Source organism: Sander vitreus, chromosome 6 (genome assembly GCF_031162955.1).
Source record: "Sander vitreus isolate 19-12246 chromosome 6, sanVit1, whole genome shotgun sequence".
Lineage (NCBI taxonomy): Eukaryota > Metazoa > Chordata > Actinopteri > Perciformes > Percidae > Sander > Sander vitreus.
The window spans coordinates 14986415-15011514 of NC_135860.1; the positions used below are offsets into that span (position 1 = coordinate 14986415).

Genomic DNA, 25100 nt, shown 5'->3' on the forward strand with positions numbered 1-25100 from the left:
CTTGACTACAGTAGCCTAATTCACTGCAGCTCACTGTACGGTTACTTTAATGCAGTCAATATACAATCAGAGTTGGTACTTGCCTTGTTTTTGGACGTAAATCCGAAGCAGAAACTGGCTCCTCAGCATCATCAAAATAAATAACCATGAGTTGCGTTATTCCTCCCGCTCCTCCGTGTGTTAAATCCAGATTTTCACAGTATTCCTATTCACATTAAGACGTTTTTCATCCTCTCCTTTACTGTGTGAGCCAATTTGTGCAGCGCAAAAGAAGGCGCTGCGGATCCTGAAATGAAGCTTTTATAGTGAAAACAGTCTTACTAAAAGTGGTGCAAAGCCGCTCTGCCTCTGTGTCCTTACTGCTTGTGCGCCTCTGCAGCTTGTGTTTTGATTTGTCTGTTTTGTGTGTGTGTGTGTGTGTGTGTGTGTGTGTGTGTGTGTGTGTGTGTGTGTGTGTGTGTGTGTGTGTGTGTGGAGGAGGGGTCGTGGGAATCTGTGGCTGGTCCAGGCCAGTCCCACGATGAGCCCAGTTATTCTTGGTGATCACCAGTCATCAAGTAGTAGCAGAAACAGGGAGATAGTTTAAAGCCATCCTCCACCACAAACCTTAAAGATGTAGGCCAGAGCAAAAACCTGGACACTCCTGGACACATTTTTATGACTTATTTCAAATAATTGTATTTCCTACCGTTCCAGACAGCCGTCATGGTTTCCATAAGTGTATGAAAATCAATTAGCAGAGGGGAACTCCACCTGTGTTAAAGTATTAGGGAGTAACGTTAGCCTACTACCGCATATGTGAAGAAAAAAAGATATATAAAGCCTTTTGTGGCTCCAGAGGGAGCTGCTATTGCCTCGAGTGATGTCACTTGAGTCCACTTCAGTTCGGTCTGAGGACTACCTGTTTGAAAATAAAAGTATGGGGGTGTGGAGTTAGATAAAGAAAGAAGTGAGTTTACCAGACTTCTGTAGCCCGCTCCTCATCTCTGTTTGAGGCTAGCCACTAGCCTACATCTTCCACTACATTAGCCGCTACTAGCATAACACACTTGAATCCCCGACCAAACTGACGGTGGTCAAATTGCATTGTGGGAAATGTAGACGCCAGGTTTTGACAAAGAAATGCTAAATCAGTGGAGTGCTCTTTGAAGTTGTGAAATCTATCGCAGTGCTCATAAATTTGCGTTACGTTACTACATTCTGGCCCACGATCTGGGCCACTTTTGGAAGTCACGGCTCAGTTTCCAGGAATGGCAACAGGTGTCACATGGGCCAACAGATATGGCCCACATACCACTAGCCAGCATTTAGGTGAGTTTTCCGCTTCTTGCTTCGGGGCCAGGTGTTGCTATACAGCATGGTGGTTTTAGGCTAGGCAGCGATGTGTTTCCAGATATGGCCCACACACCATACTGGTTTGTGGTTGAGTTTTTCCTATTTGCATATGGGTCATGTAGCAATATACAACCAGACAGTTTATTGGTTTAATGGCCACGACCACATTGCAACATCATGTCTCAAAAAATGTGACTTACTGTCATGTAACAGAAAATGTGGGCCACAACACTTTCAATAGCCTCGTTTTAATAAGATAAGATCATTATTTATTCATCCCACAGTGGGGACATTTGCAGTGTTACAGCAGCAAAGGGGAGTGCAATAACAAGAGGCATCAGTTAAAAATGCAAGATATAGCCTAATAAGTAAACAGTATATAAACACAGTAGACAGGAAAAAGCTAAATATAATAAGTAGACAGACTGAACAATGTCTAGAGCAGTTTGTTTTAACAAAAAACATGACTACATGCCTGTTTTAACTATTTTATAAATAGTTAAGGGTTGAGTCTAGTGGTTCCAAACATAGTGGTCGGGCCCCATCTAAAGTGTCATATACATAGGAAAAAAAAAGTGTTTTGTATCCATTTTATTTTGTATGGTCATATATCTGGGGGTCATGAGAGGATGAATGGGATAGGAAAGAAGTAAAACAATATATATATTTTTTGGACTTTTCTCTGATCTTTTTTTTTTTTGATGTAACATTGTTTTACTTCTTTTGGCCTCAAACAGTTATTTAAATCAAACCATCTGGGAAGTTTAGAGGGGAAATCACTCTTTGCTAACAACTCACATCTGAAAACTGACAAGGAGCCCCAAAGAGACACTGTTAATTTGAACAAGCCAAAAAGGTTGGGAACAACTGGCTTTAGATAAAATCTTAATTTGAAAATAACTGCAGTAGAGTAAAAGTATTACAGTAAAAGTAGTATAAAATGGAAACACTCTAATAAAGAGCAAGTTGTTGAGTAAATGTAATTACTTTCCACTACTTATTTTGATGCTTACTTTTTTTTAAGATTCTTTTTTGGGCATTTACTTTTGACAGGACTGCTGAAGACATGAAAGGGGAGACCGAGGGAGAACGACACGCAGCAAAGGGCCGCAGGTCAGATTCGAACCTGGGTCCGCTGCGTCGAGGAGTAAACCTCTCTAACTGCGTGTCAATCACTGCTCATGCACACACATTCATTCTCCCTTGTGGGGGGAGGGGCTTAGGAGACAGTTTTGGGCTTTAGCAGAAAGGGGGGAGGGACTGAGAAGTTGTTTATGTTCAAATTTTTTGGTGAAGTCCTGGATCTTTCCAATCCTACCTACAGCACCTTCACACTTTTAACAGCTACTGAGCTCACACGTCAACAGATCTTCAAAAAAGTGGGGAAACTCCTCTGCTGTTGAAGGCCATGATATGGTTAAAAGCTCCAGAACAAAAGCTAGTAGACGGACCTTGAGTTGTGATCATTTTGTCAAACTACTGTACCTCAAAAATGCATGAAGTGAATGTGGCTTTCACCACTGTAAAGAAGTAAATAATTAAAAACATATACACTTAAAGACCAGTTTTAGATTATCTGTGTGTCTGTGTGTGTGTGTGGTGAAATGACTGAGGTTAAATAAGGACAGCAGACAGTGTGCATCTCATTTATTTTCATCCATTCACACGCTTTCCATCAGCCACAGCTTACCTCAAAACCAAAGACAGCGTACCATGACCCTTTAAATAAGAAGACATAAATAAAAGCCGTTTGCATATAAACAGTTGCTGATGTACACATTCCAACTTGCTGAAGTACACGCTGATTTACCTTAGACACTGACAAGGTTTCTTTTCTTTTTTCTCAAAATATTTGTATGAATTGAAGCTCTTTTTTTTTTTTTCAGTTCACTGTCACAATGTCCTTCCCTGTGGACAGATGTCAAGCCTTTGCATAACCAAGCAGGAGTAAACTCTGTTAGGGAGCGAGGACAGTCCTTTTGTAGCTGTATACTATTTACAATGTGAATGAACCAAACAAGGTAATATCAACAAAAACAACTGAAAGCTGTTTAACATTCATATTTATGTGCCATTCTCAAAAACAAAACAAAAAAGCAGATAGAGAAGAACAGAGCTGGTTTGTTGTCTCGTCCACCTTTAAAGACTGCAAGTTTCCTTGATTCAACTTTAGCCCTTAGCGTCACAAAACAACCCTCTGACCAGAAAAGAAACACGCACAGGCTAGTGGGAAATGACATTCATTTCTCAAACACTTAGTCACTTTTGCACACACACATGCGCACACACACACACTATTTACCATCCCCCATTCAATCTAAGTTTCAGTCAACTCCAATTTAATCAAACTCTTTCCTTCAGGCCTGAGGAGTGGCCCACTATCTCCATCTAAAGGAGAAAGACTGAACTACATAGTGCTTCTGCTCCACAGGGTTTCACATTTTTAAAACCTCTCGCCACCTCACGATTGTATTTTGCAGCTTTAAAAAAAAAAAAAAAAAAGTATCTGCTGCTAAGTAAAATGCAACAAAGCAGTCATGTTTCGTCTGCTCTGAGCTCAAGCATCATTACATTTCAAAGAAAACAGGAAATGCAACTGAATTATGACACAATCCAATTCAGAAACTGTACAATGTTAAGAAGCATTAAAGGTGCCTTTAGTTTTGTTTTTGTTTTTTTAAATGATTCGGTAAACAAACACAATAAGAGTCAAGGAATCCTCATGGTATCATGTAAAACTCTCCCTCAGGTTGATCAGTACTGTCCATCATGGAGAGAGGAGGGAGAGGGGACAAGGATGGACGTTTTTTTCTGAGATGATGGCTTCCACTTGTTTCTCTCGTGAAGCTGCACTGTTGCAGAGCGAAACCTGTTCTGGCGGATTTGATCAAGTGTCTTATAGCTGAGTGTTGATGAAACCGACACTGAGGGACCGGTGAGGAGGGAATGATTTCTTGTCAGTCGTAGAGTCTGGTCTTACTCCTCGTCTGAGTTCTTCAACATGAGGATGGAGTTGTAGATCTTCAGGGCGGGTCCTAACTTGATGGACAGGATCTTGACGATGTCTGCTTGGGTGAGCAGCAAGAAGGCCTCGCCATCTATTTGCTAAAAAGAAAAAACGGAAATTTGTATAACATAGGTTTTGCTCCATATCACTGTGTTTGACTATTACAGATTCTGATTTCTTTTAATGGAAGCTGATCCATATTAACCATCAGCAGCAAGAACAACTTGTGAGCACAACAGTGACATTATCTACCTTTTAATATGACAAACTTGTTAGCAAACAGTTGCTGATATGCACAGCTAGCAGTGATGAAGCAACATTATTTATTTGCAGTCGAGTTTTTGGCCCCCTAATGATTTTCCAATATTCATTTTGTTTTTAGTCTCTTTAGCTGCTAAATGCTTCGCTATGCTCACCGGTTAGTCACTAACTGTGTCTGTCCCCTTTCCATACAACAGTTTAATTAAATCCTGAGCAAAAAATATTGCAAATGCAAAACGTGATAAGCATTTCCTGAAGAATATGCGTGTGGTTGCTGTGCGCTCTGATTGGCATGATTTTTGGATGACATTTTAATCTTATGAAAACTAAGTGACTTTAATAAATTGGCTGAGTTAATTATGCAATGGGAATAAATGAGGGTATGAGCACACTTCTGCACTTCTCGGGCTTTAATAGACATCAGTATATAACTCAAACTGTACATGTCATCATAATGGGCCTATTTACAGTTGATTAATGTGATATTTGAATGGAGTTTTTATTGTAGATCTACAAAAGAAATCATACATTTGACAAATCATGTGGTAGCATTAACTGCAGGAGAAGATGTGGATCAAAAGCGTCTTTGAAAAAATATGAAATATAAAAATGTATGCTAATGTTATGAAAATGCAGAAAACTGCATAGACTTATGCAGAGCTGCACAGCAAACACACTAATGAGGCACCTACAAAATCTGCACACTGACTGGTATTACAATATGATTTAATACGCAAAAACATTTCAGGCCCTTTTTCCACGTGCTTTATGTCAGACATCAGAATATACACAGGTGGCAGCAATACATTAAAATTGCAATTATTAAGTGATTATGTGGACAAGTATATCATCTTGATCAATTGTTAATTAAAGTAATCATCAGTTGAATCTCAGGGCGTTTCCACACCTGTAGTTCATTTGCTCTGGTCCGAATCAGTTGATGAGTTTGTAAACTTGGAGCGTTTTCTCCTTGGTTCAGTTTTGTTTCACATGGAGAAAAATCCAAGCGAACCAAAATGCATCACTCCATCACGGAGATGCGAGTAGCGGCGAGCTTGACCACAGTATTATTGTGACAGAAACGTTGCAAGCTGCTACAGGTTGCATTCTCTGCCGCATCGGTGATTTCAGAGCACACCTGACTACAGGAGCCATTTAGCTCAGACTTGCGGCATACACCTGGTAGATGGGTCGGATCGAGGTCGGATCACGCTGTCACCACAAACGAAACGCACCGAAGCGTACCGCAATTAGTTTGTAACCGGACCTTAAGGAGGCAGTCTCGGTCGGGTCGTTTCGGTCCGCATACCTGCCCAAACGGACCGCACCAAGGGGGGTAAACACTCCAGGGTTTGATTCAACCAGACTAAACAAGGCAGATGTGAAATTGCCCTCAAGTAGGTTCAAGTCTTGGTTAGCTTACCTCGGTTTTAAATGTAGCAGCATGTTCTTTACATCCTGGGAGTCCTTTGACAAAAGTGGACACCTGAAGAAAAAAAGAGAAACAACTTACCACTAAATGCGTCAGAGAGACTGTCAAACCCAATAAGTTCCAATCAATAAATAATCAAAGTGCCTTGTATGTCTTTATTGAACGGACAGGCAGAAAGAGAGCACCAACACAGAACCAGAAAAGTTTTCCTTGAATATTCATGCACAGTGGCAGTTTCCCTGAATAACATGAGATGCCTTCATGTTGGATGAGTGAATGAGGAGCATGTCTGCTTTTCATGTGTTGGCGCAGTGTGAGAGTGTAAGCATGTCTGACCTCCTCAGCACTCCAAGTGGCCACTCTCTTGGCAGTCAGCCCCAGGACCTCAGGCAGCAGCTGGCAGTGTTTGTCCCAGCAGAGAGCCACCCGGTGAGGGGGGGAGGCAGAGATGCCGGGGGAAAATACAGACTCGTGGAGGGCCTGCTGGAGAGAGATGGCGTCTGGAGAGGCTAAGAGGGAAGAGGAGGGAAGGCAGCATTCAGTGGGAGTGAGGTGGTGATTTACGTGCTTTATCACGTCTGATTTTACACACATTCAGACGCACCTTTACTATCGCCAATCTCTTCTTTAACGTAGTGCATTTTCAGGTATTTGGGAACTGGAGCCGTCCTGGAGAAACATACAAGTTAGAAGTCATTCTCTAATACAGGAGAACGTCTTCTGCAATGAACTACAGCAGCACAGCTTGGTGTGACGGTGTCATGACTGTACCTTTTAGGCCTTGTTCCATTGTGGCTCCGCTCACTGGCTCCACCCGGTGGCTCCAGCCGAGCGTTACATCCTAAACGCTCAGCTTCCAATGTCACTGGTTTCCTAGCAACACAGATAACCCGCTCTCAGATACAGACCACTGGATAGAGTTGCATGCAAAACACTGAAAGGAGTTCACTTGGGAGTGCTAGTGGCTTTTTTTGCGATTAACATTTTTTATTTCTTTTAACAACATACAAAACATACAATTCGCAACATGAACACACCACAACTACCCCCCCACCCCTTCGTCATCACCACCCACCTAGTCTCGCATTGCCAGACCTATCTCCACAGCGCTGTGGAGGAGGGTCTGGCTAGTCCACACAGCATTCTGGGATGGGAGAAAAACGTGCGGTGGTTTATTGGCATTTCTTTAAACCAATCACAATCGTCTTGGGCGGTGCTAAGTGGAGCCACGGTAAGGAACTTGTTTTGGTGGAACTTGTGTACGTTCAAAGGTTGTTTTAGTCGTGCAACAGAAAACTCAGATTCAACAGATAGTCTAGCTAGCTGTCTGGATTTACCCTGCAGAGATCTGAGGAGCAGTTAACCATAGTCCTCAGAAATCCACCGGAGTTTAAAATTACAACGCAAAGAAAGCGGAAGGTAACGGACATCCGGCCCGAAAAGAGGGACATCCGGCGGAATTTCCGGCAGCAATCCCGGAAGTGGAACGTCGTGGATGTATACCACAACCCACAGACTAAAGTCAAGAAAAGATGACACAGTAACTACAATATTCAAGACCATTCAACAAAATAGTAATAAAACTGACAATGAACCACAAACCAAATAAACCCGTATAAATGACAACACCATAAGCCTATCATACACGTCTCTCCCCAGCACAAAGCGTCTGAGGAGCCCTCCAGAAAGCACAGGTACTTTCCCCATTTTCGAGTATAGACATCTAATCTGGCAAACCGTTTATATGACATTGTTTCAAGCGCCCCCCACTCTAGCCATCTCACAAGCCCACTCCTGGATTGACGGCACCCCTTCATTCTTCCATCCTCTTAAAATAATCTGTCTGGCTATCATTAAACTAGTCTGATCTGGAAGTGCTTATCCATCCCGCTTAGGGTGTTAGTGGCTTTTAAGATGTGTTCATGCTGTTTTTGTGGAGTGACAGCCACAAACCTGTTTGCCTGGGAGTCTTCAGCTCCTTCCAGCTGGTCTAGCGTTGAGGAGGTCTGTGTCGTAGTGTTTGTCTGAGGATCCGGGCGTCGCCCACGTGGATGAGGTCCACTGAGGGCGAGGGGTCGTTCTCCACTGAGGCGATCTGGCAGCAAGCCCTCCTTGTTAAAATTCATCTCTGAGTAGGGACAGCTCACCTGACTGCACACACAAAAGACACACAAACTTTACCCAGGCCTAAAACAAACCGCCCCTTTCTACTTTTGATGCTCTGCAGTTTAACAGGTTACAACAAGAAAAAGGAGATAGATATCACCTTAAAGACTCTAAACTCCTACACATACACACAAGCAACACATTTACACTGCAGGCAGCCCACACAAGAATAAATGACATTTAAGAACACTGAGACTCTTTCTTCTCCTCCTGTATGCATTACATACACAGTCCCCAAACATGGATAAAAATTAGACTAAACTATTAATGTGCTGTTTGAGCAAAAGTGATCGGATACAGCAAAGATGGAGAAGAAATATGAATACTAATTTAGAAAGGGAGGTTTTCATAAAGCACTTTGCACAGCATTTAGGTTACAATGTACTGATAAAAGGTAGCCTATATTAAAAAGTATTATACCAAAGGGTAAGTGCAAAGTAACAAACGTTTACTGAGACAGAAAATGCATTCAGAATATTTAGGCCATGAAAATTGACTTGCACGGCAGCTGGATTCTTGCAAAATCACATCACATTACAGATCACGCAAAAATCTATCTTGTCAGGCTTCAAGTAATGTGTTTGTGTCCAAACAGCAGCGGACCGAACCAATCAGCGTACTGTAAGGAGCTACTGGCAGCTACGTGGTTTAGGTGTTTGTGATGGCTGCGAGGGATTGTTCAAAACAATGGCGGATGTGATAGACAGGGAAAGTTCCTGCCCTTTTCCAAACAGTTTCCAAAGACGGGTTCTCAGATGGTTCTGGGTAACGGACCATCTGGCGCATCAGGTTATATGAATATAAAAGAATTACATATATTCCCTATAAAGTAAGTGATAATCATATGTGCCATACAGCATTAAGATTGACAAACAACAGGAAACAAACAGAAAGAGCAACAATAACAAACAAAGACAAAGAGGACCTATTCCCAATTCCCAGTTCGTGCATCCCCGATTCCTTTCCTCGCATCTTAGTCCCGCCCACAGGAGATTTGGGCCAAGGAGTCGAGAAAGAGACTCGAGGAGAGAGGAGTTGAGGCAACAGGCATTTAACAAACATGAGACATCTTTGCCTCGGAGCTGTCAAATAAATATGACGTGCGGCACAACTGCATCAGCTGTTCATTGTTTTGTCATACACAATATTTTATGACAAAACAGGGTTTATGGTAACTTCTATATTTGCTTTGAATTCAATTAACAATGTAGCATAATGTGATAAGAATGTACAGATGTCGTACATTTGTTATATTTAACAGACCTAAATATTTATAATATACATACACAGTATGCTATATATATAGCCTTTTAGTGTAAAACACTACAAACGTTTGTATGAAAAGAACTACACAAATATATAGAGTATATTATGTACACACAAACACACTATCTATACATTAATAAAGCGTGGATCATCTCTTCATCCGAATCCACATGTAGGCTTAAAATCATCCACCCTCCACCCACCTGAATGAATTATTTTCTCTGAACTAGAGACCCGCATGGACACGTCACTACCCCTCTACAGTCCCCGAGGATCCAGAATACATTTTTTTTAATGTATTGTATTAATGTACGAGTGTTATCTATAACGATTTACTTTAATGATTAAAGAGGCTGCTTTCAGTAATTAAAAACGTTTCCATGCGCGCAGTAATGTCACTGCAGCTAATATAACTGTAATATAACTAACTGTAGTTATAAATTTGACAGAGACTAGACCCTTAACTTCTAAAATCAATGACGTAAGCTGCTGTTTCAAGCTTCTCTCTGGGGACGCACTTACAAATGAAGTTCTGCTATGTTCACATTTGAGAGAACATTCATATTTTCCTTGTTAATTATGTGTTATTTCTCCCACTCGTTATTAATCAGAATGTTAAGTTATATGATCCGACTGGGCCAATCTGTGGATTAACAACATGTGGATTTGGGAATTGGGAAAGGCCCTGTAAAAGCACAAAACTGAGCATGTGCTACTAACGTGTAGTGGGTCCCATAGCGAGGTCCTCTAATGTGGCCAACCCCGTTGCATCCGGGGGTAGGACATCCTTGTCCTGGGGCAGTTACTAAATCACTGGAGCCTGAAAAAAAACACACACACACACACGCGCACACACACACACACACGCACACACACACTATGTTTAATGTTAAATGAAGGCAGAGACAAACAGTGCTGACTCATCTGTTGAAATAACAATTTTGGATCTTTCTCTGAAGAAACCTCGACTGACCTCTACAAATATCAGGTAGGACATACAAGAAGAGTGTGTGAGTGAGAGAGTGTGTCTCACCATTAGGGTATTGTAGTGGGTGTCCGGTTTTCTGACACCACCCTACAGGGTGCAGATCAGGGCAGTCTGTCTCCACCCAATAGTCATACTCTGAACTCCAGCCATCAAAATGAATCTAGAGAACGGGGGGCGGGGGGCGAATTAAAGACAAACTAGACAGAAGCTGAGCACAGAGCAAAACGAAACACATCCTGACGAGGAGCCACGTTGTACCTTTAGTCGGTGGTCCTCTGTGTCTGCTATAGTTGCGACACGGATGAGCATGGGGTTCCTCTTATCCACAGCTTCCACTTTCATCCCAATCTGAAAGCCATGTGGAGGCCGCTGCAAACACAGGGCAGAACATCAATCGCATGACTATATCTAGACTACTATTGTACATATTATAAATCTTTGTGTGCGAGTTATACCGGTTTGAAAGCGCGCGCAGGAGCAGCCTGTGTGCCCGTCTCTTCCAGGTATTTCTCCCATGAGAAAGTCTTGGGTTGCTTATATTCTTTAGAGAGGGAATTAGATCCATTAGATTCAGTCTTGTGACACATGGATCAATAACTAGTGACAATTATGACATCCACAGGAACTGACAGTAGCATGCATTTCACCATTGATGTACTTTTTAAAATGATCTTCAATATAAATCATTTGAGTCATTCTTTCTTACAGTAGCAACAGTATTTTAGAAATACCAGAAATGTGCAAAATACTTTCTATAGAACAAACACATTGATTAAACAATAATTTAATAAAGTAAACAATAATTCATCAGAATCAAATTTTTTGATTAGCTTTTATATCTAAAAATGTTAGATTATGCATTCCCTACAGTATATTTAAATAGTTTATACTGACCCACATGTGTCTTGGTCTGTGTCTTACCAGCTGGAGTGGTCAGAGTTAGCTCAGCCTCTTCACAGTATCCCACAGGATGGATGTATGGACTGCTAGCGTCACACCTTGACAAAATACAACTACGAGGTAAACAGGCACCCAATAACGGCAACATTTTAGACATTTTTTTCAAATGTGCTCCAGCTGCATAGACTCTAGTTATGTATGTTTGTCCAAATTCTCCAGACTTTTTGTCCAATTTCCAAATTTGTCAAGACCTTATTACATTCACTTCCAATACCTTTCCATGCTCTTCATACCTTAAAAGGCAGGGTTGGTAATGTTGAAAAGCTAGCAAGATTTGAAAGTAGCATCTCCTCGGGGCTCAGTCTAAGCCCTCCCTCTGCCCTTGGGGCTCCCACCACACACAGAGGTGGACACACAGAGGTGGACAGGCGCCGCTGCTTCAGAGCAGAGCGGAGAAAGGCCCACAATTTTACTTCACGTCTCATTCACCAGATGGCAACCACCTAATATTATCACCGAATGTTTAAAACAATCATGACTACTGTTACGTAGCAATGCAGCGGCGATGCGCATTGAGCTCAGGCTTGTACACTGTAGAGTACATGCAGCGGGGCAAGGAGGCATTTCATTGGTTCTTTCCATGCGGGCCGCGAGGCAGCGATTGGTGGCCGTTTTTACAGGATTACAGCAGCTACAGATGACGGATCTTTTTCACTCCTTTATGAGAGCCCATAAGTTATTTATTGCTGCAAGGGTGTAACCATTTCAAACACATAAAAAAGTGCATATTAGAAATAGTTACCAACCCTGCCTGTGAATACACAGGCACCATGCTGATGTTGTACAGACATTAAGCTACCGTAGATTTCACTTGGATTTACAGCAGTCCTCCAAGTGGACTTGGAGATATCTATGAATCATACTCCTTCCTTCAAAACCAGGCTCTTACCAATAATCATATGTGTCATCCCAGTTGTCAAAATGAATGAGCAGTCGGTTGTCAACAACAGCAGCAATGGTTGCTACACAGATCAACGATGGGTTCTTCCTGTCGATCGCCTCCAGCTTCATCCCTGCTCTAAATCCAGACGGAGTCACTGACTGAAATAAAAAAGATAAACATTTAGCAGAAATAAACCCTGAATTAAAGAACAATCTGATGGCCTTAGAGTATACAGATTGTGTGTGCTTAATACTCACTGTGTTGAGGCTCTTGAAAAGGTGTTTTGGGGCTAGCTGACCCCTACAGTTCTTCACATACATGCTCCAATTAAACTCTCCATCCTTACAACCTACAAGACAAACTTCCTCAGTAAAGTTGTTTGTAACTTGCAACTTTACTCACTTAATGTAAGTAAGTAAAGTTGTTTGTAAAAGCATGGATAGAGTTGTCAGTTTGTTTTTGTGTGTGTGTGTCACTACCTTTAGGCAACAATAACTTATGCCCATTCTTTTCACACCAGCCAGCTGGTTTCATATCCCACGAGTCAGCATTAGCCCAGAAGTCGTAGCATTCTGGGTAACCGTCAAAGTGAAGCCTGACCCTATAACCTTGAATCTGAGAGGCAATGGGACAGTCAAATTCTTAATTATAAAAACGGGGATAAAAAATAAATGTGGTCTAGTCACAAAAAACTATAAGCACACATACCTCTGCAACAGTGAGTACACAGAACAGAGACGGGTGAGACGGGTCCAACCCCTCCAGCTTCATTCCCACCTTAAAACTGTTCCTGCTTTGAGGAAGCGACTGGTGCTGCAAGACAAATGTACATCATAGCACAGTTAGGATTTGGCTTATCTGAGACCAAATAAACAAAACCATCTGGTCATACTTAAATAAATAAATAAATAATTGAAACCGTGTATATGAGGGGAAAATACCTCTTTGAATAGTTTAACAGGAGCAGCAATGGCCCTCTCCTCTTCCAAGTAAGCTGGCCAGCTCCATGCCCGTTTCTTATTGGCTGGGGCAGTCACTGAGGGTTGGGCAAATAAGACTTAAGTGTTATGAACTGTAGTTGGTGCATGAGGACCTCCATCACATTCATGAAAAACATACAGATGCAGATACACCGCTTCTCCAAGTTTTATATGTATTTTATTCAGATCAGCTCACTTTACGTGACATTTTTCTGAAATCGTGATATTTTAAGCGTACAAAATATTTTAATCTATTACTCTATATGTTATGGTCCTGTGAAAACTAGCCCATAAGATTGATAGAACCTAATTAATACCCAATTAAAATAAACTCTTCATCATTTCTGTCTTGTGTCACACTTACAGACACAGGGTGCCTGTATGTTTCATAAGTTAAGGTAAGATATTTAAAGACCTGTTAAATGCTAAATGCATGCTACAAATTTGAAAATAAAAGTTGATATCTCAGAGGACAATCTGCAAGAGGTTTAATGTCTCACAAGAACAACAGCACGACATTAAGCTGCAGCATTTTTAAGACTTATAAAACTGAATTTATCTTATCTTGAGTTGTATTTAAAACCTGTTAAGGCCTTGCATTTAGGTAACCATGTCAGTCATTTATTATGGGATTTAGAAACACTTTGAGACAAGAAAACCTCTCTCTCCATCCCTCGCTCCCCTCTACAGTGGCAGCAGTCTCTAACATACCCAGTTTGGCAATTTTGGCACCTCTTCTGCCTTTGGTAGTCTTGGCCTTTTCCTAAAAAAGGTGGAATGAAAGAATGTGTCAATAATCAAAACTATCAACTTTGTTTCTCACCCATCTTGTGTATTTTCTCGACTTCAAAAGAAGAAGAAAAGAGAAATGATCAGAATAGAAAAATTAAATTAGATACTTTATTGCAAAACCTCAATTATAACAGCAACACTTGAGTGCTGAAAGGGAACAAAACTGGAGACCAATGCCAAGAGTATGCTCCTTACCTCTGGTTCCTCTTGGTTGTCTTCCTCTTCATCACCAGAATCCATATAGATCTTCCGCTTTTTGCGCACACGTTTACCCAGCCTCTCACACTCAACACTTTGACTCTCCCTTGCTTCCCCTGGAGAGGATCTGTAGAAAGGTAAGATTTGGCTGCTGATGAAATAACAAAACAAAAAAAACTGAAGGACAACAAAGAGGCGTCAGAGAATACCAGCTGTGGGATGTTACCTGCCACTGGAGGGCTGGGCACAAATGGAGCTACAGAATTTGCCCTGAAGGAGGGCATCCCGGGGAACATGGCCACCACAGGCCCGGCATCTTGTAATCTTCCCATTTGGGTCCATGTCTGCGCTAGAGCCAACCTCAACACTGGGACCAACCTCCACACTGGGGCCCTCCATACTGGGGCCCTCCTCTAAAGAGAGAAGCACAGGACCGCTTGCTAGAGTACAAAGCAGAGAAAGAAGGGCTGAAACTGACATGGAGAGCATAAAAAGTAAACACTGCAATTCTTTACAATAACAAAGTTGTAAGGGTTAAAAACATGTGCCGTCATACCTTTACATTGAGACAATCCTGTCTGACTCTGATTGGCTGGAGCTGTGGCTGTGCCAGTCTGTGATTGGCCCTCTGGTGGAGGGGTAGGAGTGTGAGACTGTGCTGGGTCCAAGGTCTGTCGATTAGGCTCTGCCTTCTGCCCTTTGACCTCTAGGTCTGTGACAATCTCAAGAGTCCCAAACTCTGTCATGCGGAACTGAAAGACATAGGTGAGGTAGAGCTCATCAAGGTTTCTCCCAGGAAGTTGTGGAGCTAAGGTGGTACGTCCCCCCCTAATTCATCTTGTCTCCTGACAGCCTAAATAGTCACATTCAATAAATATATGGCATACCCTTTATGAAATATCTCTCTTTCTTTTCCTCTGAAGGCTAATGTTTTCTTTAATAAAAATTTAAGATGAGATGATCCTGGACAGGAACACAAATCTCACTCGTACCCTGATGTCACTGCCTGGCAGTGTGGCAATACCATCCTTCCAGTCCAGAGCACCCATCATATCAAACTCTGCTCCCTGGGAGGGGCCATCACTGGGTGGAGTGTCGGTCATTCCCACTCCTCTGATATCCCCGACCTGCATAGACAACAGTCACATTAAAGACATTGTCATACACTGACAACTGACACAAAAAAGTTACAGGTGTTCAAAATCTCACAAAGGTTGAATAGAAATGTTCAGTCCACAAATCTGACTCAAATCACTGTATTGTTCTCCGTCTATTGTGCTGACTGTGCGTGATTATCACAGAGAAGCAGCCCCCCTGTATGGTTTTATCTACAAAGTAGCTCCCAAAGACAACAATTTCTACCTGCACTTGTAAACAACATTACCCAACATCACCACTAGATGGCGACTGCGTTCTTGCTTGCAGGATACACCATGCACTTCGATTTCAGACAAAACAGTCAATAATAATATTGTTTTGCTGGTCAACTAACAGGGAAATACGTGCACAAACGGCCCCATTAGAGTGAACCTTCATCAGGATCATTGACAAACATGAGGAAAGATGTCTCAACTTGAAGTTAACCACACAAGTTCATCTTTTCCTTCTTTTAACAGTATCTCTTAAAACCGGCTGTTTGCCTGGTTATGAACAAGGGAGAGGGTAATTTGTTTATCGATTTTAAAAAGAACACTGTTTTCTGTACTGACTGGCCCAACTTAAAAACGTTTTATTCCGACTAATATTACGATATAACGTTTTAGTCTTGACGCATGTTCAACACTGAATTAAGGTGATATTTTCTGTTTTCATGGTGGCCATAACCATGTCAAAAGTAAACAACAGCCCGAGCTAATAGATGTTGATTAAGTTTGACTTTGCACTTGATACCTCAGTTTTATTCTAGCCATAAATAAAGTGTATGTAGGAGCGCCCATGATTAGCATTCGTCTTGTACAAAATGGCGGAGCATAGGAAGAGGCCACCAACACGTTTAAACTATGTAAATTACTCAAGTTACCCATTTAAACAAATCATGCAAAGCCTCTACGCGTCGAACAAAGGCAAATGGTTGCTGTGTAATTTCCTGACTTTGTGTTTTCCGTCACTCGAGTTATTTTCTTCACTTTCCCCTTGTCACGGAATGTCAGCCCAGGTTGCTAGCAAGACATGAAGCTAACAGTCTGCTAGCTCCACTCCGTTCAACTGAACTGAGGATTGCTAGACTGCTGCTAGCCGTAGCATTGTGACTGGATGCAGCCAGCTAAGGACAATCTGTAATAAATAAGTTTCCCGGTTAATAACAATAGGAAAACGCATTTAGCAAAACGCTAATATTTCGCAAAACACCACGTACACTCGCAATAACATCGCGCTACTGTTACGAGCTTCAACATTGTTGCGTGATTAATTTCTTCAATAGAAACTTGAAAAAAACGATTTATTCTCGCCGTTTTAAATCAGAGTGGAAATAATGTGAACTTACGCTAATTAGCATGACGAAGGCCGTTTTTTCAAACTGTGCTACTGTTCACGGCAATAAATGAGTATTAACGCCCGTATTGTTTAAAAATGTGGAACTCACCTCGTTTCTGTTTTAACTCTTATTTAGAGCTGGATAGAAGGATGCGCATGCGTGCAAGATGCGCTGCCTGACAACTTTGGGTCTCGGAAAAGTTCAGTTTACTATCGGTGGTCAATACTAGGCCTGTTTACACTTATAACACGCCCAAAACTCTGTTCAGTGCCGATATAACGAATACTATCGATGGCCTGGAGTTCATGTTCCACCTTTGCTCATAACAGCCTTAAAGTATTTACCTAAAGAAGTACGACTGTGTATCATTGGAGCGCAGGGACTGCAGTGTCTTCCATTACCGTTGAGGAGCGGTTGGTTCCCCTGTTGAACTGGATGCAGTTACAAACCATCGGTCGTCAAACAGCTCATTTGTGTAGATGCAATCCGAGCACAGGCGATAATCAGTTTGTACACATCGGTGCTAACTGTAGGATTAAATACTCAGGCCTGTAAAATCACCCGAAGCGAAATGTTTGAACAAAAAGCGACCCACATAACGTGCTACACAATATTCTGGACTGATTTGTTTCTTAAAACGTGCAGTTTCGGCTGGTACATGATGACTATCTTAACCAGTAACGTTGAATGAAGTCGGAAAGGATGAATATAAAAATATATTGTGTTTAGTCTAATCAAACACTACGTTTAACACGGGTTTACATTTTGGCCGAAATTCAACATCCAAGAAGCCACGAAGCGGCTGTATCTCCATTACTGGATACATGGTTTTAATGTGACAGCTAATCTACTTCATTTAATATATATATAACTATGGGTGTGCATTCCTTCCTGGGTTTTTTAGATTGATTTGTTGATATTTGTTGAGTCACTAATGGTCCAAATACTCATGTTGAACCACATCATCTCAGCTATCCTGCAGTATTCAATCCCTCCCACATAGGGCGGTTATGGTTTCTCCGGTTTAATAAAGCTACATATTTTATTGCGCCGTTTTAGCCATAGCCTACTTTTGATTAAATACACACCGTCTAAACATAAAATAGCCATATTATCCATTGGGATGTATTAAGATGCTAGCTAACAGGTACATAGAGAGAAAGGTGTTTATTTCATTCAACAAAGGCCGCCCTGATACGAGGTGAAATGAGTTCAGTGCTCCGTTGTGCGGCCGGCGGCGCTGGTTTGTGTCTTGTGTTTGTCGCTAGATGGCAGAAGAAGTCCAGTTTTCTAGGGGATTAACGGGCTCGTAGGCTATCGTGCTGCAGCCTGATTATTTTGTAATATAACATCAAGTATAAACCATGAGATATGGCATTAAAAGGCAAAGCGGTCGACTCGAAGGTAAGAAGACACTACAGTGTCATGTGTAATATGTCAGTATATCATTCGGGATCGACTGTAGGGAAATCATGTGCGATCAAATAAGATTATATATGACAAGTAGCCTAATGGTACGTCTGAGGTCTATTTTTTGTAACATACAGATCATAATCTAAACTTTATGCAGCAGGTCAGGTTTTGCAGCATAGAGTCGCTGTCTGCTTCCTACTGCAGTCTGATAGCCTGGACTGCGTAGCTCCAGGTTAGTGTTTGCGTGGATGTGTGTAATGCACAAATGCTATATTGTGATATATTCTGTCTCAATCCCACAGACCGTGCTTTTCAATCTGCTGCTATGCCTGGTCATATTTTACTCTCTTTTCTACATGATTGGGAGTGTGTGCTTCGGTGCCTTCAGGTGAGAATCTCCCACACGCATGCGCACAGGCACACGCAAGCAAACCAGCCCTCGAAAGCATCATTATCAACCTCTCCTGTAAATACCGCAATAACTTTTTTTCTTTTAGTTCCTGTTGTCCTTACATGGTGAATATTAAATTGTGTATAAAATATAATTGTGTTTTTAAAAAAAGATAACAAATAGCAAACCAGAGCAGGCAGTATGTATTCTTACTGGTTCTGTAGGTGAAATTTGATGCCATGTGGTCTGCAGTTTGTATTTGGAGGTTGTGGTATGTGCATACACAATGCAGTGGGTTATAGTGGGTTAATCTGGCCATGGATCCGTTTTAGCAAATTGCAGCAGTGATCGCAGAGGTGAGATTTAGTTACTTTATCCACACCATGGAGCCTCACTTTACCTGTTGCCAGGTAGACAACATAAGATCTAAGATATGTTTACAATTTACAGTGGTTTAACACACTTTCTTTGCAATTGCTGACAGCAGTTTTCCCTCTTATTGTATATTGAACCCAGTTCTCACTTGTCATTTAGGTTGGATGACTTTGACGGACTGATTCCATTTGACTTTAAGACCGAACCTGCTGAATCTAACTCCAAATACTTGGGTAAATAGACTATATGCACCCAGTATGGTCAACAATGAGCATGGACTTTTTTCACTTGCTGTATTTTTTTTTCATATGTTGGTCTTCCTCAGTGAACCTCCTGTCCTTGGAGCTCACCTACTTTTGCAGCGGCCTTTTGTTTGCTGCAGTAGTGAGGAGACGGGTGTGGGACTACGCCCTCACCATCACAATTCTGCATGTAATGATCACCAGCCTAGGTGAGTGGAAATCTTGCAAACACATCTACCCAGGTGTACACACAAATTGCAGAATGTCTTGTGAAACTGCACATTTTGTTTCCATGTTGCAGTGATGTTGGAGTTTCCCACGGTTTGGCAGTGGTGGCTGGCTTTAGGTGAAACAAACATAATTGGCAATTTATAGTAAGTACATTGAATTGTATGAGCTCAATTCTTTTTGATGCTCTATATTTCTGTTGTTTCATAGGTAGCGGCTTGTTTCTGATGATCTGCAATGGTCAGCTGATAGCTTACTTCACCTGCCAGAGTGACCAGAGCTACGCGTCCTTCAGCTTCTACTGACAGACAGGAAGCTGCTCTGTGTATGAACTGTTTCATAAACAGTCTTGTGAAGTGAGGTAGAAAGGATCAGACCAGATTCTCAATATGGAGACACCCGTTAGAGTGATGCTTTTTGTGTTTGTCACAACAACAACAACAACAACAACAAAAAAAGACTCCTCCCCATCATATATAATGTCAGAGCTGGGTCCAATTTGTGTTTAACATTTGCCAACAGACTATCGTTTTTTTGTAAATGCCACAAGAAGATGTTCTGTATTTTGCTTGTGATGCACAATGCCTCTGTTCCTATACAGGGTTTTAAGGCACCCTGTAAAGTAATTTCAGTAACTTTTGTAAACTGTGAATGTAATAGCAGAACGGGAAAGTTGCAATACATGTTTGTTGTATATTTAAAAGAGATTAATGTAAAGTGTTAAAAAAATAAAGCTTCAGATTGTGCAATTATTTGTTTCCATCCCCCTTACACATTAAGGCATATAGGACTTATGACATAGTGACCAGCATATTTCACATTATGAACTGATGCTTAAAATAACAAATAATGTAAAAAATATATACTGTAACCAATGAAACATGCCATGTTAGTGTAAGAATCATTTTGCTTAAGTGTTTAAAAATAGACTTTGATTTAATAATTTATGACATAATAATTTAAATAAATATTTGAACAAACATACTCCCGGAGGATTTGGCATTGTTATGAAACCGGCTCTGCTGCCAAATACTCCACTGGGTTCACAAAGGAGAATCCTGGGAAGGCCTCGCTGGTCCCACCCACCTGGCACCTCTCATTCACAGAGGCAGGGACAGGTAGACGTGTGAACACGGGGTCAATGTAGCCGACATCACAGGGACCAGTCTGGAGAGGAGAGAGGAGAGAGGAATAAACACACTTGGGTACACTGTGCATTGGATTTAAAAAACAGTGCGTCCCACTCATTTCTGAATCACTCATACCACTTTTGGGATGAACGGGGGTCTAACTTTCCTGGCCAGGAGGTCTTCCCAGTTGATAGATCCAAAGAAAGGATGCTCCTGCAGCTCCACCTGGACACATTTAAATTAGACCCTCTATGGTTATGTGTGTATTTGCATCATTTCTTGTCTCTCTGTGTTTTTTTTGTGAGCACTTACAAGGTCACGGCTCCCACCTAGGCGTTTGGAGACGTCTCTTTCCAGCAATCCCTCTAACAGTGAGCAGGCAGCCTGAGACCCCCCACTATGCACCTGCAGAGGAGCGTGAAGTATGTTCTCAAACATATCTGCTTTTCTACAGCTGTAAAATGGAGGCTGAGAGAAGGGACAGAGAGATGGAGTAAGGTGAAGACTGTGAAAAAGGTGATATGATGAAAAGATTGTTTCACCTGCAGCACTCACCAGTCCATAGAGCATCTCAAACAGCACAGTGCCGAGGCCCCACCAGTCCACTGCAGGATTGTATGGGTGTCCTTGTAGCACCTCTGGAGCAAGGTACTCCGGAGTCCCACAGAATGTATGCATAATCCCACCCATGGCCACCCCTTCTTTACAAAGCCCAAAATCAGTCAGCATCACATGACCCTCACTGTCCAGCAGGATGTTCTCTGGTTTGAGGTCTCTGGAAGACAAACAGATGGGACAAAAGTGTTGGTTACAAAAAACTTGTTTCAACTGATATTGCGGTTTTTGTTTTGTTTTACCTCTGGTTTCACCTCACTTTTCTTTACTCATTATTTTTTTAATGTGGTGTTGGAGGACATGGTGGTTTTTAGTGATAACATTTTCTATGCAGAGCTCTCTTATCAAAGTGAACGTTTTAATCGAGCAGATGAAGTGAGCCAAGAAAAACCCGGCAGAGTGACTTTGCAATGGCTTGTCTATTTATTTATTTGTGTGTGTGTGTACCTGTAAACAATGTCAAGAGAGTGGAGGTAGCCCAGCGCCATGGCCATCTCTGCAGCGTAGAAAGCAGCCCTGGGTTCAGGAAATGACCCCTCCCTCTGAAGGTGGTAGAAAAGCTAAGGACAAACCCATGAGTGGGGGCATCTTTAAAAAGGTTAGGCTTAAGAACTTTGTAACTATTTCTGTTGTTGTTATGTTAAAGGTTTGTGTGTGTGTGTGTGTGTGTATATATATATCTCAAAATAGCATTTTTAGCATTCAACAGTTTGAATGGTTGTGGGCAAAGGGAAACTCACAGTCATTCCCCCAGTTTTCAACAATCAACCACAGTTGACAGAGAGACTTTTTTTAAATAGACATACCTCCCCCCCATTAACGTAGTCTAGGACGAAGTAGAGCATGTTTCGTGTCTGAAAAGAGAAGTGGAGCCCCACCAGGAATGGATGTTGTAGTCCCTTCAGCAGTATGCTCCTCTCAACCATCACGTGCTTTTGCTACAGACACACAACAGATACAGTAAGTAGATAGACAGACAGACAGACAGACAGACAGACAGACAGTTTACCTCCTTCCTCTTGACAATCATCTGTTTCTGCAGCACTTTTACAGCATAGTAGCCTTTATTATTTCTATGTCTTGCCAGCAGCACCTGTAAAAGTTTGAGCTGATTTGATTAATGTCCCAACAAAAATCTCACAAGCACACTTACAAGAATAAAAAAAAAAAACCTACCTTTCCAAAGCTTCCTTTGCCAATTACTTTGAGGTAGTCAAAATCTGATGGTTTTATCCTGGTTAACACAACAAAAGAAAACTGTCAGATATGTGCCATACTCCTAAACTGTTAATCACTAAAAAACAAATTTGTGGTTAATAAATGATTTATTAATGCTATGCAGACCAGTTAATAGGCTATTATAATGCATGAACAAATACACGCTTTGTTGGTGGAATACTGAATACTCACTGTAAAAATAATTCAAGTAAAACAATCTGAGATGAAGGCCATATAACCTGTGATGAGGGATCACGGGAACACTTAGGGGCCCTCCCATGGATACCCCCTACCTTCTGGTCACATCCTCAAGTCAAAAATTATGACTTCTAACTGCATGTAGCATTTTTGAATTGTGACAGTTTATTCCTGACAAATAAAGCATTATTAATCATTGGAATAGGGTGTAAACTATATTGTACTGTATATTTTAAGAGTTACTCAAATGACTACAGAAAGAGTTGCTCTGAAATGTGAAGCAAAACAGTAGAACCTTTTTTTTCCCTGTCATATCTTGTTTTTTGGCATCAAGTGGTAAAATGACTTACTGTGAAGTTTCTGAGTTCACTGAGCTCTGAGGAGAGAGAAGACATGAAGGTCAGGAGGTCAGATTCAGTTTTACCATCTGTCAAAAACAACAATCAGCACAGTCTTAAAAAAACAGAACAAAATTAGCACCATCTACTAGACAAATGCTGTTAAAATATGCAAGTGGCTGGTAGATTTGCTTCACTCACTAGCCAAAAAAACAATGGTAATGTATTGAGTCGATAGTGACATTTGAACATTCACTAGCCATTTGGCTGGTGGACGAAAAAGTTAATTTTGAACCTTGCTCACCACCACTGTGCCTCTCTCCTTCTTTTCTCTTCTCGGCCTGCTCTGTCGTCGAACGATTTTCTGGGTGTCCAGGCTTCAATCAGGAGGTCAAAACAGTAGTTACATGTGGGTTTGTTTGTTTTAAAAAATAAAAAAGTCAGATTCAACACAAAGTAAAAAAGCTGTAAACATGTTTTTTTGCAAACTTACTGTCGGCAGAATTGCTGACTGGAAACATATTTGTGTAAGAAATCGCTGAAGGCAACTTTCTTCCCCTTGAGCAGAGCTGTAAAACAGACAGGGGGTTAGCTGATCCCTTGCATTAGAGCTCAACAGTAACTCGGGTCGCCATGAGTTTGACATGCCTTAATGTTATGACACTATTTACTATAACTAACTGTTATATCGTCAACTTGTTTTGAATGTTTTAAAGAGGCTAAGCCTTGATATATATCCTTAACTTACCTGCGAAAAATGAAACAAGCCCTCTCATTTTGGCATTACGTTACTTAGCTAGCTAGGTCAACGGCCGATGTCTTAAATCACGGTTATCTGGACGACGAATGACCTGGGAGGCTTGTAAAAAAAAAAAAAAAAAAATATGTTGATAGTGTTAGTTGACAGCAAAGACTGTATAAAATAGGTTGACAGCGAAGACGAACTGTCCAGCACCAGAGACGGCCCACTTGTCCCAAACTTTCAGTGTGGCTGCTCAGTTTAAAGACCGTGACGTAGGAGACGCAGAGTACCAGCAATGCTGCGTTTAAGTTCCCTCGGATATGTGGAAATAATTATGCATGCGCACATGAACAACCTAAAATGATTTATGAAAATATTGTCGTTGCTTCAAAATGCCAACAACAGAAACACATAAAATATAATAATACATATATGTATATAAGTTAGTTATTGATACCTATTTGTTATCCTACTTATTTTGTTTATTTTAGTAGTTCAATTCTAAATTAGTCAGAGTTGGCCTAGGTTAATTTCATGTGTCACTAATAATATTTATTGTTATACATTTAAGAACTAATGGTGCCATTTTCTAGTAAGGGTTTATAATTGTTAATAAATCATTTACTGATGATTTATAGTTTAACGATACTACAAAAGGGGGCGTGTGGAAAATAGTCGTAAAATAGACCTACATCAGGTCTCAGGATACGAGCTGTTGGTACGTGAAGGCAGCAGACTGAACTCGTGCCCCATTGAGAAAAGTGGAACCGAATGCTCACGAGCTCATTGCCGTAGACACGCGGTCGGTGAAGTGACTCTCTTATAAAAAATAACTTTCTTTCTTTCTTTCTTTCTTTCTTTCTTTCTTTCTTTCTTAGTCAAAGTTAGGAGGATGTATAAAACCAGTAATGGCTAGAATGGGCGGCAACACTGATAGTGGGACAGAATCAGCTTTATTGGCCAGGTTTGGGTTACAAACAAACAAGGAATTTGATTCCGGTTCTTTGCTCTCAAAGTACAACACTCACTTAACATATAAAGAATAAAAACATAAAGGACAGTAAGAAATATAAAACATACTGTTAAGTATACAGTATATAACAACACAATAGAATTTACAAAAACTATACAATAACAATTGAAGAGAGGGAAGGAATAGTGCAACATCAGTAGCCTATAGTCTGAGATTTAAGATTTAAATATGTAGCCAACTGAATTAATTTGCGTGTGTGATAGACAAATACTGAAATCAATGTATAAATTATACCATATTCACTGACCAATATGGCTGGAAGGAATAGTGCAAAAGATGAGGGCCAATAGCCTACACACCACATAACACAATATAGACTAGTTTTATGACCTGAGATTTGCAGCAACCTAAGGATAGTTAACGGGGTCATAGAAACTAGGCTACTACGTTCCAGAACATGACAGCTCTGTATCTGCCTTTCTGTCTCATGTGG

At 41.1% G+C, this 25100-nt stretch overlaps 3 protein-coding genes across 14 annotated transcripts; 1 reads left to right on the forward strand and 2 right to left on the reverse strand.

Annotated features, from left to right (window-relative positions):
• Window positions 1-2967: 2967 nt before the first annotated feature.
• Window positions 2968-17176, reverse strand: l3mbtl1b (L3MBTL histone methyl-lysine binding protein 1b). Of its 10 annotated transcripts, none has more exons than XM_078252968.1 (22): window positions 17089-17176; window positions 15261-15395; window positions 14825-15020; window positions 14495-14708; window positions 14266-14416; window positions 13990-14041; window positions 13240-13334; window positions 13007-13111; window positions 12778-12913; window positions 12556-12647; window positions 12305-12456; window positions 11350-11453; window positions 10911-10996; window positions 10714-10824; window positions 10501-10615; window positions 10188-10287; window positions 7989-8186; window positions 6807-6908; window positions 6640-6704; window positions 6372-6544; window positions 6027-6089; window positions 2968-4440 (listed from the first exon to the last, which is right to left on the reverse strand). In XM_078252968.1, exons 2-22 carry the CDS (start codon window positions 15369-15371, stop codon window positions 4312-4314), a joined length of 2550 nt encoding a protein of 849 aa, XP_078109094.1. In that variant the 5' UTR covers window positions 15372-15395; window positions 17089-17176; the 3' UTR covers window positions 2968-4311. The 10 variants fall into 10 exon arrangements, with proteins under 10 accessions (XP_078109094.1, XP_078109093.1, XP_078109092.1 ...); XM_078252967.1 differs by lacking the exon at window positions 17089-17176 and adding an exon at window positions 16853-17054; XM_078252966.1 differs by lacking the exon at window positions 17089-17176 and adding an exon at window positions 16754-16826 and having other exon boundaries at window positions 11377-11453.
• An 876-nt stretch (window positions 17177-18052) lies between these two features.
• Window positions 18053-19811, forward strand: LOC144519667 (putative transmembrane protein 244). The gene is made up of 6 exons (XM_078252977.1): window positions 18053-18148; window positions 18460-18545; window positions 19083-19156; window positions 19249-19374; window positions 19467-19511; window positions 19604-19811. The coding sequence occupies exons 1-6, from the start codon at window positions 18116-18118 to the stop codon at window positions 19696-19698; spliced, it is 459 nt and encodes a 152-aa protein (XP_078109103.1). The 5' UTR covers window positions 18053-18115; the 3' UTR covers window positions 19699-19811.
• Window positions 19782-23914, reverse strand: sgk2b (serum/glucocorticoid regulated kinase 2b). 3 transcript variants are annotated; one of them, XM_078252975.1, is made up of 12 exons: window positions 23641-23914; window positions 23386-23461; window positions 23197-23269; window positions 22905-22930; window positions 22315-22372; window positions 22148-22231; window positions 22017-22076; window positions 21586-21698; window positions 21079-21298; window positions 20836-20991; window positions 20659-20748; window positions 19782-20560 (listed from the first exon to the last, which is right to left on the reverse strand). In XM_078252975.1, exons 1-12 carry the CDS (start codon window positions 23666-23668, stop codon window positions 20399-20401), a joined length of 1146 nt encoding a protein of 381 aa, XP_078109101.1. In that variant the 5' UTR covers window positions 23669-23914; the 3' UTR covers window positions 19782-20398. The 3 variants fall into 3 exon arrangements, with proteins under 3 accessions (XP_078109101.1, XP_078109100.1, XP_078109102.1); XM_078252974.1 differs by having other exon boundaries at window positions 21945-22076; XM_078252976.1 differs by lacking the exon at window positions 22148-22231 and having other exon boundaries at window positions 21945-22076.
• Window positions 23915-25100: the final 1186 nt, after the last annotated feature.